General features: G+C 38.9%; 1 protein-coding gene across 8 annotated transcripts in view; it reads right to left on the bottom strand.

Moving 5' to 3' along the window:
- The window catches only part of NBAS (NBAS subunit of NRZ tethering complex), a 333,351-nt gene that overhangs the window by 294,895 nt on the left and 24,475 nt on the right, over positions 1 to 13,981 (bottom strand). For all 8 annotated transcript variants that reach the window (XM_067008085.1, XM_067008087.1, XM_059078230.2 and 5 more), the window contains exons 7-9: positions 13,044 to 13,177; positions 11,005 to 11,138; positions 8,955 to 9,053 (exon numbers count right to left, since the gene is read on the bottom strand). In XM_067008085.1, coding sequence (XP_066864186.1) covers positions 8,955 to 9,053; positions 11,005 to 11,138; positions 13,044 to 13,177 — 367 coding nt within the window. The remainder of the gene's footprint in view (positions 1 to 8,954; positions 9,054 to 11,004; positions 11,139 to 13,043; positions 13,178 to 13,981) is intronic.

Genomic DNA, 13,981 nt, shown 5'->3' with positions numbered 1-13,981 from the left:
ATGTAACTCAGGATCTAGAAAAAGTTAACCTTCAAACACTATCTTTGTGTAGTTATCAAGTTATCTATTGGAGATTCAAAGTTGAATAAGTCAGATATGGCTTGTAGAAATTTACAATAAAATTAGGATCAAAACCTCAAAAAAAAAAGCGGTTGAAAGCAGGATACAGTAGTCCCACTTATCCACAGTTTCGCCTCCGGCAATTTCAGTTACCCACAGTCAACTGCAGTCCAAAAATATTAAATGGAAAATGCCAGAAAGAGTTCATAAGTTTTAAACTGCACGCCATTCTGAGTAGGGTAATGAAATCCTGCCCCTTCCCGTGCCATCCTGCTCCATGCAGCCCAGGAGGTGAATCCTCCCTCTGGCCGGTGTACCCCACACTCTAGGCACTTAACAGCCATCCACGTTGTCAGACATGGACGGCCGAGGTACTGCAGTTCTTGCATTCACGAAAGCCTTGTGTTTTTTTTGTTTTTTTTTTTTGCGGTATGCGGGCCTCTCACTGTTGTGGCCTCTCCCGTTGCGGAGCACAGGCTCCGGACACGCAGGCCCAGCGGCCATGGCTCACGGGCTTAGTTGCTCCGCATCATGTGGGATCTTCCCGGACCGGGGCACGAACCCATGTCTCCTGCATCGGCAGGCGGATTCTCAACCACTGCGCCACCAGGGAAGCCCACGAAAGCCTTGTTTTACTTCATGACAGCCCCACAGCACAAGAACAGTGATGCTGGCAACTCAAATATTCTCTTACTGAGCCTAATTTATAAATTAAACTCTATGACAGGTATGTATGTATAAGAAAAATACATAGTATATGAAGGTTCAGTACTACCTGTGATTTCAGGCATCCACCGGGGGTCTTGGAACATATGCCCCGTGGATAAGGGGAGACTACTATACACAGAGAAAGTATTGTATTTGAACTTATGTTACGTGGGTGCCCTTATTTACAAATGTATGACTCCCAAAATAGACTGTACACTCCCAGAGGGCAGGCACCACATCTGAATCTCCACCACCAAGCACAGTACCCACCTGTACTGAAAGTTTAAACGTCATCCCCTCTAAGAATGCAGAGGTACGAGATTCCTCTTAGCTGGAATCAGGGTACAATGTAAGCCAAAACTAACACAACAAAGAGGACACTGAAAACAGAAAACAGAAGGCAAGGAAGGGTTGGGGTAGGTGTAGGAGGGAGGGCAAAACTGGAATATGAAATAGTCTGGAGAGGATAAAATGCATTCATTAGGCTGTAAGTTAGAATACGTAAAAAGAAAACAGTCAAAATCAGCAAATCCATAGAGCTTATCCCAAAGCCTCTCAATTAATTTTTGTTTCGTATTACCCAATTTACCACCCCAATTTCTCTTCTTCAATAATGCTCACAGCATCAAGCAAAACAGTGAATTTCATAAAGCCTTGAGTTTGTATATTACCAATTTATCCTAACACCACTCTGGCTGATATATTTCACATTTACAAAATCCTTGTGGATGGTAAATATCACACGATCACATTACTAGAATAACCAAAAATAAATAAAAATGTGATGGGCTTCCCTGGTGGCACCCTGATTCAGAGTCCGCCTGCCGATGCAGGGGACACGGGTTCGTGCCCCGGTCGGGGAAGATCCCACATGCCGTGGAAGCGGCTGGGCCCGTGAGCCATGGCCGCTGAGCCTGCGCGTCCGGAGCCTGTGCTCCGCAATGGGAGAGGCCACAACAGTGAGAGGCCCGCGTAAAAAAAAAAAAAAAAAAAAAAAAAAGACCAGAAAAATGTGTGGCAGAAAAATACAAAATATAAGAGAAGAAAAAGGGAAGAGAAAAATCAAAAAAAGAAACATAATAATTTTTCTTCTCCACTCAAGAAATTAGTCACTTATCCAAGGAGCCCACAGATGGAGAGGTACCAATTGACAGAGCTCTTATACTAGATGTTATTGCTTAAATGTACACTGCATGTATTTGCTGCCTTCAATTATCTGAAATTTTAATTGGAAATGTAAGATTCATTAATCAAAATTTAACAACTAATAAAGTACGATATATATGTATACATAGTAATTCTATGTACGAAAATGAACAGGCCCTAGTTGCCTGTGGCCTGAACTATGGCCTGAACTTCATCACCTATGAGTCACCCAGCCACTAGTATCTCCAAACTAAATCAACATTCCTCAAAGCATAGTTGTTATGTTTCCTCATCTCAAAAATCTGAGCTCCCTAAAGAACAGAAAAGCCAATTAATGCTCCCAATTACCTGACCTCAGCCTGCCTTTCACACACCCATTCTCCCACCACAACTATCACCTCTCCTCCCCTCCCACACATATCCTACAGTGTCAGCCAAGCTGCACCACTTGAAATTTTCCAAAAATAAACTGTGGCTTCCCGTCTCTTGTCACTGTTCACAATGTCACTTTGTCCGGAATACCCATCATGTCCAGATCATATCCATTCTGCAAAGTAAGTCCTAATGCCACCTGCCATACTCCCCTGATCCTTCAAGGAAATAATATCTCCTTTATCTGGATCCCCACATCACTATATGTGCACTCTTTTAAGGCCCTTACTTCTTTCCAGTTTGCAACCCTGTTATATATATGTATGTATGTGTACATATATACACACACATATATTTAAATAAAGAAATATATATATTTGACATTACAAATATATATACATATATGTGTGTGTGTGTATATATATATATATATATATATATTAGATACACAGTTGACCCCTGAAAAGCACAGGGGTTAGGGGCACCAATCCCCACCCCTAGCAGTCAAAAATCTGTGTATAACTTTACAGTCAGGCCTCCCTATCCACGCATGCATGTAATACGCAACCAACCGTAGATCATGTTTTCCTATAGTATGTATTTAGTGAAAAAATTCCATGTGTAAGTGGACCTGCACAGCTCAAACTCATGTCATTCAAGGGTCAACCACATATGCATATACATATATGTGTATATTATTTCTCATTCAAGCATATGAGACCTTGAAGTCAGGACTGTTCTCCATCTTTACATCTTCCACAAACCTAACATTGTGTTGCACACAGCAAGCCACAATAAATAAGACGGTAATGGAAAGGCCAAACAATAGAATAGACTTTCTACCTCATCAATCTTTACTAATAAAGGCAGACAATTCCTCTAACGGAACACATGTACTTTTTAAGGGACAATAGATTAATTTTTTTAATGTATATAAGTGCTGAGAAAGATATTAATAACTGCACTAAAACAATAAAAATAAGTTGAACTAAACCAAGAAAAGGACTTAAAAGAGCAAAGAGCAAACCTCGCTTGAGGTTTATATAATAAAACATGGTATCAAAGAAGATGTAAACATAAAGAAATAGGTCACCCTCAACAAAAATCAAACCAGCAATTGGAGTGTCATGGGTGCAATACATGATGACACTGTGAGTATGCACTGTCTAGCCTTGGCAAAATTGACAACAGAGAACTAAGCATGTCAAAGCAAAACACATTCTATTCCCTTTCTAGCAGCAGAATTTAGTGACGACACATTAGTGAAGCCATGCAAGGAAAATACAAGATCTGAAACATAAAAACAAACATTAAAAGGCCACACTTTATATAAGAAGTTGACAAGAATAAAAAACAACGGACTTCCCTGGTGGTGCAGTGGTTAAGAATCCACCTGCCATTGCAGGGGACTCGGGTTCCAGCCCCGTTCCGGGAAGATCCCACACGCCGCAGGGCAACTAAGCCCAGGTGCCACAACTACTGAGTCTGCACTCTAGAGCCCACGAGCCACAACTACTGAGCCTGTGTGCCACAACTACGGAAGCCCACGTGCCTAGAGCCCATGCTCCGCAACAAGAGAAGCCACCGCAATGAGAAGCCCGTGCACCGCAATCAAGAGATCAAGAGTAGCCGCCACTCGCCAAAACTAGAGAAAGCCCGCGTGCAGCAACGAAGACTTAACGTGGCCCAAAATAAATAAATAAATTTATTTTTTTTTTAAATACAATTTTCTTTTTCTTATAACGTTTATTTTATCATCAAAAGAAACGTGATTTTATAAATTTATAAAATTTTATAATTTCTTCACATTTTATAAAATGTGAAGAACTCTACTCTGAATGTGATCACTCAGCTTCATCTAAAGTAAAACACAGGTCTATTAGCATTGCAGATTTATTGTATTTAGAAAATTATTTCCTAATTTTTAAATTTTTTAATTGGCTAGACTTTTGAAACTAATCTTCAAATTTCTTAAGGATATACCAACAGACTCTTCAAGACAGGATCTACACAAATCAAAAGGTAAAAATTAATGGTATTATATTTGTTCAATCCTATCATTTCCTGAATATCCACTATGTATTTAATCCTCAAAACAACTAGTGGCTCACTGAATACTCATTTCAGTTCCTTTTTCTCCCTTCCTAAGAGAGATTCTTAAAATAACTACATAGAACTTGTAGAAATAAGAAATATAAAAAATGAAACTAAAAGTACAATGACTAGTTTTGAAAAGAGATGAGGCACAGAATTAGTAAATAGAAAATATATCAGAAAATATTAACCAGAACACATGATTTTTTCTAAACAAGATCATATGTATCAATTTATCATATTTATAATAGATATCAAAAGTGCTTCAAACTACTTTCTTCCTTAAGTAAATAGCTATACAGAAAAAATTAAAATAATCTTTTACTTCTCTTTTTCAACAACAACAAAGGGGAAAAAAAAGAATGAGAAAATTAAAGGTGAGTCCAGGATACTCAATATCTAGATAACAGACATTCTGGAGAGAAGTGAGGAAACAGAGGGGAAGAAATAATCAAAGAAATAATTCAGGGCTTCCCTGGTGGCGCAGTGGTTGAGAGTCCGCCTGCCGATGCAGGGGACACAAGTTGGTGCCCCGGTCTGGGAGGATCCCACATGCCGCGGAGTGGCTGGGCCCATGGGCCATGGCCGCTGAGCCTGCGCGTCCGGAGCCTGTGCTCCGCAACAGGAGAGGCCACAACAGTGAGAGGCCCGCATACCACAAATAAAAAAAAAATAAAAAAAAAAAAAAGAAATAATTCGGTGAATTTTCCCAAAGGTGAATAACCAGATTGAATGGCCAATACAATGGATATTTGGGGGGAAAAAAAAAAAAACAACAACAACCTACTCCAAGACAGTCAAATTTCAGAACACTGGGGGAAAATATAAAATAAAATTTCAGCTTTCAGACAGAAGGGGGACCAAAAAAATAGACCAAAAAAAAGGGGGATTTTACACTAGAGTAACATTAGAATTCTCAAGAGCATCTTTAGACATACAAGCACTCAAAAAATATACTCCCCATGAATTATTTCTTAGGAGGTTACAGAAGGTTGTGATTCACCAACACAGCCAAAGGAATCAACTAAAATAAGCTAAGCACTATTTACAATAGCCAGGACATGGAAGCACCTAAATGTCCATCGACAGAGGAATGTTTAAAAAAGATATGGTACAAATATACAATGGAATATTACCCAGCCATAAAAAAGAATGAAATAATGTCATTTGCAGCAACATGGATGGATCTAGAGATTGTCATACTATGAAGTTAAATCAGAGCGAGAAAAACAAATATCATATGATATCATTTATATGTAGAACCTAAAAAAATGGTACAAATGAACTTATTTACAAAACAGAAATAGAGTCACAGATGTAAAAAACAAACATGGTTACCAGGGAGAAAGGGGTGGGGAGGGATAAATTAGGAGACTGGGATTGACATATACACACACTACAATAAAATAGATAACTAATAAGGGCCTACTGTATAGCACAGGGAACTCTACTCAATACTCTGTAATGACCTATACGGGAAAAGAATCTAAAAAGGAGTGGATATATGTATATGCATAACTGATTCACTTTGCTGTACAGTAGAATCTAACACAACATTTTAAATAAACTATACTCCAATAAAAACTTTTTTAATAAAATAAGCTAAAAGTGGTTACCTTTGGAAAGCGAGACATTGGGTGGAGGAGTCAGTTTTTCAAACTATTTAATACTTGGAACTATGTACAGATATAATTCATAAAATAAAAGGTAAATTATAAGGAAAATAAACTCACATGTTGGGAGAAGATAAGCATCATGCATATAATCAACCCAGAATTAATATCCAGATTATAGAAGAATGTCAAGATCAAACACCCAATAAAAAAATAAGAAATGATATAAAAAAGCATTCTACAGATAAGAAATATGAATGGCCAATCACATGAAAAGTTTCTCAATCTCATCAGTTATCAGGGAAGCTCAAATTAAAACTACAATGAGATACTCTTTTACACCTACTAGATCAGCAAATATTTAAAAGTCTGACATCATCAAGACTGCTAGTAAGAACGTGAAACAACAGAAACTTTCATACACTGCTGATGGGATTGTAAATTGGTAGAACCACTCTGGAAAACATTCGTTTAATGTAGTGAAGTTGAAGATGTATTTACCCAACAATTCAGCAATTCCACTCCTAGTTATATATCCTACATAAATTCTTGCACATGTGTGAGAGAAATGCACAATAATTTTTGGCACAGTACTTTTTTTTATAACCAAAAAGATACTGGAAACAAGCTAAATTTGGAGAAAGGATAAATATGTTGCAATTTATTCACAAAACGAAATATCCTAATAGTACTTAAAAAGGAACAAACTAGAGCAACATACATCAAAAAGCAAGTCACAAAGCAAGACTTGTGTGTCTCCTGTATGATTCCAGTTATATACTCATAACTAAATATGAATAAGTGGTAAAACTACAAAGAAAGCAAGAGAATGATAAGCAAAACTCAGGACAGTGGCTATCTCTAGGGGGTCAGAGAGGACGGGATCAAGGAAATATAAACGGGACTTCAGTGTAGCTGTATGCGGGTGTGTGTGTATTCTTTTGTAGTATAAAAATTTCATAATAATAAAAATTCCAAACAAAACACAAGGACAGGGGCCTCCCTGGTGGCACAGTGATTAAGAATCCACCTGCCAATGCAGGGGACACAGGTTCAATCCCTGGTCCGGGAAGATCCCACATGCCGCAGAGCAACTAGGCCCGTGCGCCACAACTACTGAGCCCTCATGCCACAACTACTGAAGCCTGCACGCCTAGAGCCCATGCTCCACAATGAGAAGCCACCGCAATGAGAAGCCCGCGCACTGCAACGAAGAGTAACCCCCTCTCGCCACAACTAGAGAGGGCCCGCACACAGCAGCAAGACCCAATGCAGCCAAAAATAAATAAATTTAATTGACTAATTAATTAATTAAAAAACACAAGGACAAACCTATAATTGAACAGAATACAAAACTTTCATACATTTTCAATCAAAAAACTTAAGTACACTGAGGGTCAGAGGGTTTAAAGACTTACCAAGAGAATAAGTCTCAAAATTCAGAACTCAAGCTAGATTTGCCTGACTCAAAATTTGATATTCTTCCCTTTTAGAGAACCAAAAAGTTAGCTTGGCTAATTTATAAAGTATATGTAAATTTCATTCTCAAATAACAAAATGAAAGGGAGAAATCACTGGAAGTAGAAAATGTCAAAAGTTTTAGGTAACCCTCAATGTAGACGGCAAATACATACATGAAGAAGCGGCACATATGAGAAATGGAATATAGAGGCACAAATCATTTTATTGTGCTTCGCTTCATTGCACTTTACAGATATTACGTTTTTGGGGTTTTTTTTTGTTTCGTTTTGTTTACAAACTGAAGGTTTGTGGCAACCTTGTGTAGAGCAAGTCCAGCAGCACCACTTTTTCAACAGCAATTGCTTCTTGTCTCTGTGTCACATTTTGGTTAATTCTCTCAATATTTCAAACTTTTTCATTATTATTTTACTTGTTAATGGTGATCTGTGATCAGTGATCTCTGAGGTTACTATTGTAATTGTTTTTTGTTTTGTATTTTTTCATTGAGCTATATACATTTTTTTTAGACAGAATACTACTGCACACTTAACAGACTACAGTATAGCGTAAACATACTTTTATAGGCACTAGGAAATCAAAAAATTCGTGTGACTTGCTTTATTGCAATATCCCCTTTATTGCAAGGGTCTGGAATTGAATCCACAGTTGTGCCTGTAGTGGTAGGAATCGACTATGCAGCAATCAGTGCAGCCCTAACTTGCAAAGAAGGAAAGGAGAAGGGAAGAACATCTATTGAGGTCCTTCTATGCAAGGGCATTTCACATGCACTATTTTTTTTAACTCTCTCAACAATGCTATGTGTTATGCATTAACTGCATTTTACAGATAAGAAAAATAAGATTTAGAGAACTAAGAGAGAAGATATTCCTCAGTGGATATTCCCAGTGCCCAATCAGACTCAGGAGAAGCGCAGTCTGCCAAACAGATGAGCATGAATGTTCAGAAGACGATTGCAACAAGGGCTTCCCTGGTGGTGCAGTGGTTAACAATCCGCCTGCGAATGCAGGGCACGCGGGTTCGATCCCTGGTCCAGGAAGATCCCATATGCCGCAGAGCAACTGAGCCCGTGCACCACAACTACTGAGCCTGTGGCTCTAGAGCCTGCGATCCATAACTACTGAGCCCTCATGCCACAACTACTGAAGCCCGCGCGCCTAGAGCCCATGCTCCGCAGCAAGAGAAGCCACCACAATGAGAAGCCTGCACACCACAACGAAGAGTAGCCCCCACTCGCCGCAACTAGAGAAAAGCCCGTGCGCAGCAACAAAGACCCAGTGCAGCCAAAAATAATAAATTTTTTTTTAAAAAAAGAAGATGACGGCAACAATATTTCGGATGTTAGGATAGCTATACACAAGGGGAGGAAATAAAGAAACCAAAATAAAAATCAGAACGGACAACGTCTTCTCTCTGAAACTGTGCCAAGACTTCTACATCCACCTAATACTCCACCAAATATGAGAGCAAACAGTTGCTTACCTGTGCCCAGGATGGTAAATAGCTGTGTTGATTCCATGAGGATAATGACTGCTGAAGCTGAAACAGTGACTCTCTTGATAGCTCTGATTTGTTCCAACACTACATTCAAGAAGGTAAATAAGAAATAAATATCATTAAACCACAGTGAGATACCACTAAATACCCATTAAAATGTTTAAAATTAAAAAGATAGACACCACCAAATACTGCTGAGGATATAAAACTACCAGAACTCTGATAAATTATTAGTAGGAATATGAATGATATAACCACTTTGAAAAAGCTCTGGCAATTTCTTATAAAACCAAACTATCCACCCTATGACTCAGCAACTCCACTCAAAGATACTGACCCAACAGAAATGAAAGCATAGGGCTTCCCTGGTGGCGCAGTGGTTGAGAATCCGCCTGCCGATGCAGGGGTCACGGGTTCGTGCCCTGGTCCGGGAAGATCCCACATGCCGCGGAGCGACTAAGCCCGTGAGCCATGGCCGCTAGGCCTGCGCGTCCGGAGCCTGTGCTCCGCAACGGGAGAGGCCACAGCAGTGAGAGGCCCGCATACCACAAAAAAAAAAAAAAAAAAAAAAAAAAAAAAAAAAAAGAAATGAAAGCATATATCCATAAAGACTTGTACAGGGACTTCCCTGGTGGTCCAGTGGTTAAGACTCTGTGCTCCCAATGCAGGGGGCCCGGGGTTCGATCCCTGGTCAGGGAACTAGATCCCGCATGCCTCAAAGAAGATCCCACACACAGCAGTGAAGATCCCACGTGTTGCAACTAAGACCCGGCATAGCCAAATAAATAAATAAATATTTAAAAGAAAAAAAAAAAAAAAAAAAGACTTGTACAAGATTAGTCATAGCAGCCTTATTCGCGAAACCAGAAACTTAGAGGTCCATCGACAGAAGAATGGATAAGCAAACCATGAGCGTTATGGACTGAAGGTTTGTGACCCCCATAGATTGAATGTCTGTATGCCCCCAAATTCATATAAGACCCTAATGCCAATGTGATGGTACCTGGAGGAGGAGTCTTTGGGATCTATCAGGTAAGGCAAAAGGAAGGAACCCTCATGAATGGGATTAGTGTCCTTATAAGAAGAGGCTGGAGAGCTAACTAGCTCTCTTTCCACCATGTGAGGATTCAAGGAGAAGTCAGCCGTCTGCAACCCAGAAGAGGGCTCTCACCAGAACCTGACCATGCTGGCACCCTGCTCTCAGACTTCCAGCTTCCAGAACTGTCAGAAATAAATTTCTGTTGTTGATAAGTCACCCAGTTTATGGTATTCTGTTACAGCAACCCAAACTAAGACAAATGAGATATTCATGCAATGAAATACTAATCAGCCATAAAAAGAATAAATTACAGATACACGTAAAAATAAGCATGAATCTCAAGATAAGCTGAATGAAAGAAGACTTAGACGAAAGAGTACATACTCTATGAGTCCATTAATGGAAATCACTAGAACAGGCAAAACTAATCTATGATGGAAAAAAATTATAAACGGCAGCTGCTCTGAAGGTGGGTGTGGACAAAGATTTACTGGGAAGAGGCATGAGGGAACTTAATAGCATGAGGGTAATGTTTTGTATCTTGACAGGGGTATGACTTGCACAAGTGTATGCATTCGTCATAACTCACTGGCTGGTACACTTAAGATCTGTGCATTTCACTGTATGCAAATTTTATTTCAAATGAAAGAAAATCATAAGCAAATACTGAACTTGAATTAATGAACTTTAATTAATGATATGCATGCTAAAGTATTTATGTACTGACTCTGAAATATATTTAAAAATAGAACTGATTAATGGCCAGATAGCAAGATGGGTCAAAATAGACACAGCAAGAATAGTAAAATGCTAAATAGAATTTTAAGTGGAGGTATGTGAGAGTTCACTATAAAAGTCTTTCAACCTTCCTTTTATATTTGCAATTTTTCATAATAAAATGCTAAAAGGAAAAAAAAAAATCACCAAAATCTGACACTAAAGCAGAGAAATAAACATTATTTCAAACAGGGCATCCCAAATAAAGTGCATTTTTACCTTACAAGGTAGCTTCTAAGTTCTCCTCGGTAATTGATGACCAAGAGTTCTGCAGACCACTGTGCACTTGCTTTATACTCTAAAAATATCAACCCAGCAATGGCATAGCTCAGATCACCTGCTAAACTAGATGCCTGTGAAAGAGGAGGAAATTAAGTCACTAAAAAGATACTAGATAGAAGTTAACATATGTATAACTGAAGGATATTCAAGACACTAGCCTTGCCAGGCATCCGTTAAGTAAGATAGCCCAGAATTGATCATATGTGAAGAATCATGTAAGCCAAAGTGCCTAGAACTAGACACCCAACTCTAGACCAGCCCTCCCCCAACTACAGGCTGGAACCACAGCAGCCTCTTTCGGTGAGATGTTCCCCTAGTAGGTGAATTTCTGTTCAGACTATACTTCCACTGCAAAAAAAGAAGAAAAAAAAAAAAACTAATGCTATCATTCCGCCTCAGAGAATTCTACGATTCAGAATTCAGACATAAGCTCTCAAATGTTAATTTCCACTGCCAGTAGTAACCAATGTTAAAAAAAAAAAAGAAAGAAAGAAAAATGCCTCCAGTTACTTCCATTTGCCTAATCAGCAATTTAAAGGGAAGGACACTGAAAACACTCACTCAATGCCAGCCTTTTTCTACCGACTAAATACCAGGCTATATCTGCTGAGGGTCTGGAGGGCATGTGTACCTCAGCACACATAGCAAAGCGCAAAATGAAGCTTCCCACCCTGAATGGCTCCTCATTGTCGAGAGCCGCTCAATAAAGTGGTGCAGCCACACACAGCTGCTGAGCACTTGATGCATGGCTGGTCCAAACTGAGATACGCTATAAATACAGAAATACACGCCAAATTTCAAAGACTTGTTACCAAAGAAAGAAAGTGAAATATTTCATTAATCATTTTTACACTGTCATTTCAACATGTAATCATTTTAGATATGCTGTAATAAATAAAATATATCAAACAAATTTCACCTGCTGAACTTAATGTTACTAAAAAATTTTAAATTACACCCATGATCACATGTATAGCTCACATTACATTTCTGTTAGACAATTTGCTAGTCTAGAAAATAGTAGCTCAGCCTACTTAGTTTGCTTCCCCAGAACTTCTATACCAGGAGCCCAATGTACTTTTTCAAGTTTTCCCACTCATTTCTGAACAAAAATCATTCTCTATATCCTTGGTTCTCACTCCTAGCTTCTCATTACAATCAGCTGAAAGCCTTGAAACATTATTTAAGTCCAGGGCTCACTCAGATCAATTAAGTCAGACTCTCTGTGGGGGGAGCCTCGGCAATCCAGCAATTTGTTTAGTTTTCCTTTTTCTTTTCTTTATAAAGCTTTGCAGGTGATTCTAAGATGCAGCCAGAGTTAGAACCACTGTTCTACCTGCCCCTGTATTTTGTTCACTTGAGGAAGGAATCGGATACAAAGTAAAGAGCACCGAATTCCTGAAAGAGACCCTAATTAACTGGATTACCATGGGAAAAGTCATTTTACTTCCTCACAATTTATGCTCTCTAAACTGTAAAATGAGGATAATAAGTACCCAATCTACTCAAAGGGTGTTGTGAATATGAAACAGGAATGTATATCAAAGTCATTAATAAAGTATAAAGCACTACACAAATATAAGTTATTACCACCATTAATTTTTTTCTCCACCCTCCATTTCAGTTTCTATCACTTTAGGGTAACAAATTCTAACTCCTCCCAGGCTGGTTCTGTTGCAAAGGCCCACTGACTTCTTTCCTTCACTGGAACTTTACAACAGCTTTCTGTACCTCTGTTTAGTATTTACTTACTACCATCTTATAATAATGGTAGATTATGTCTGGATAGTGCATTACAAAATGCAAAGAATATTTAGCGTACAGATCTCTTAACTAGATCCTAAGCATCTAAAGTGCACAGCTTATTATTCTGATTTACATTTATAGTTCCTCTCATCACATTCATTCATTCAAGTACCTACACATGAAAGGCAGTCAAAAAAAAAATATGTTTTCAGTTTAAGGCATGTACGTACCGGAATTATAACGAAGAGTTCACTTCCCATGAGATCAAACACCCTCACAGTTCCCGTGCTTTCAGCATAGGCCAGCAGGGTGCAATCGTAACTCCATGCCACACGTCTCCACTGGGGTTTTGGGTCTTTGGGAACTAGAATGAAAAGAAAAGAAGTGCTTTTAACATTATCAAGATAGTTAATACCTATAGTTCCTGCAGCTAAAGAGAGTATTCAAGTATGACATCATTTCCTAAGGGTCTCTAAAACTCCTGTTCAGTAGAAATGAACAGCTCCCAGAAAGCCACTTGAAGTAAGAGTGGGAAATGTAAACCGTGACAAGCCTTGCCCCACTTACTGAAGAAGCAAAGTCTACTGACACCAGTGGTCTGCTGAATGCTGAGCAAGCCCTCATCTGGTAAAGGTTCAGGAATGATATACCTCAAAATACTAATGAAATGACGAGAGATCAAAAGCATAAAGATTAAGCAGAAAACTATTCCAATCCAGTGAGTTAAGTTCCTCCAAAAGCAAAAAAAAAACCCTCAAAATTTCAACTGAGATCTTTTAGATATGTATTTCAAATATAGATGGTAAAGAAGAACGAAGTGGGATTATACTGACACAGAATTCGAAAGAGAAAAGAATACATATGTATATTAGGCAACTGAATCGGGAACTGTTCTCAATCGATTACAAAATTATAGGATTTTGAGAATCAACACCTTAATAATCCGACACGGGTATTTTCTTCTGTTCTGAATTTTTCAGTACAACAATAGAAGGGCTACCAGCTGCAGAAGAGAAAGGGGCTGTGAAACTCGAAACCGTTTCAGGTTTGTCCGAGGTTGCTGATGTTTCCTTTGCTCCTGCTTCCCCTTGTTAGAATCCCAGAACTGAAGAGCCAGGTGGCACCACCGCTGCCTTCCCTTTACCAGCAAAACTTCCAAATCATTAGG

The sequence above is a fragment of the Kogia breviceps genome, chromosome 11 (genome assembly GCF_026419965.1).
Source record: "Kogia breviceps isolate mKogBre1 chromosome 11, mKogBre1 haplotype 1, whole genome shotgun sequence".
NCBI lineage: Eukaryota > Metazoa > Chordata > Mammalia > Artiodactyla > Physeteridae > Kogia > Kogia breviceps.
Note: the sequence above shows the minus strand (reverse complement) of the source record. Positions and strands in the feature narration are given on the sequence as shown.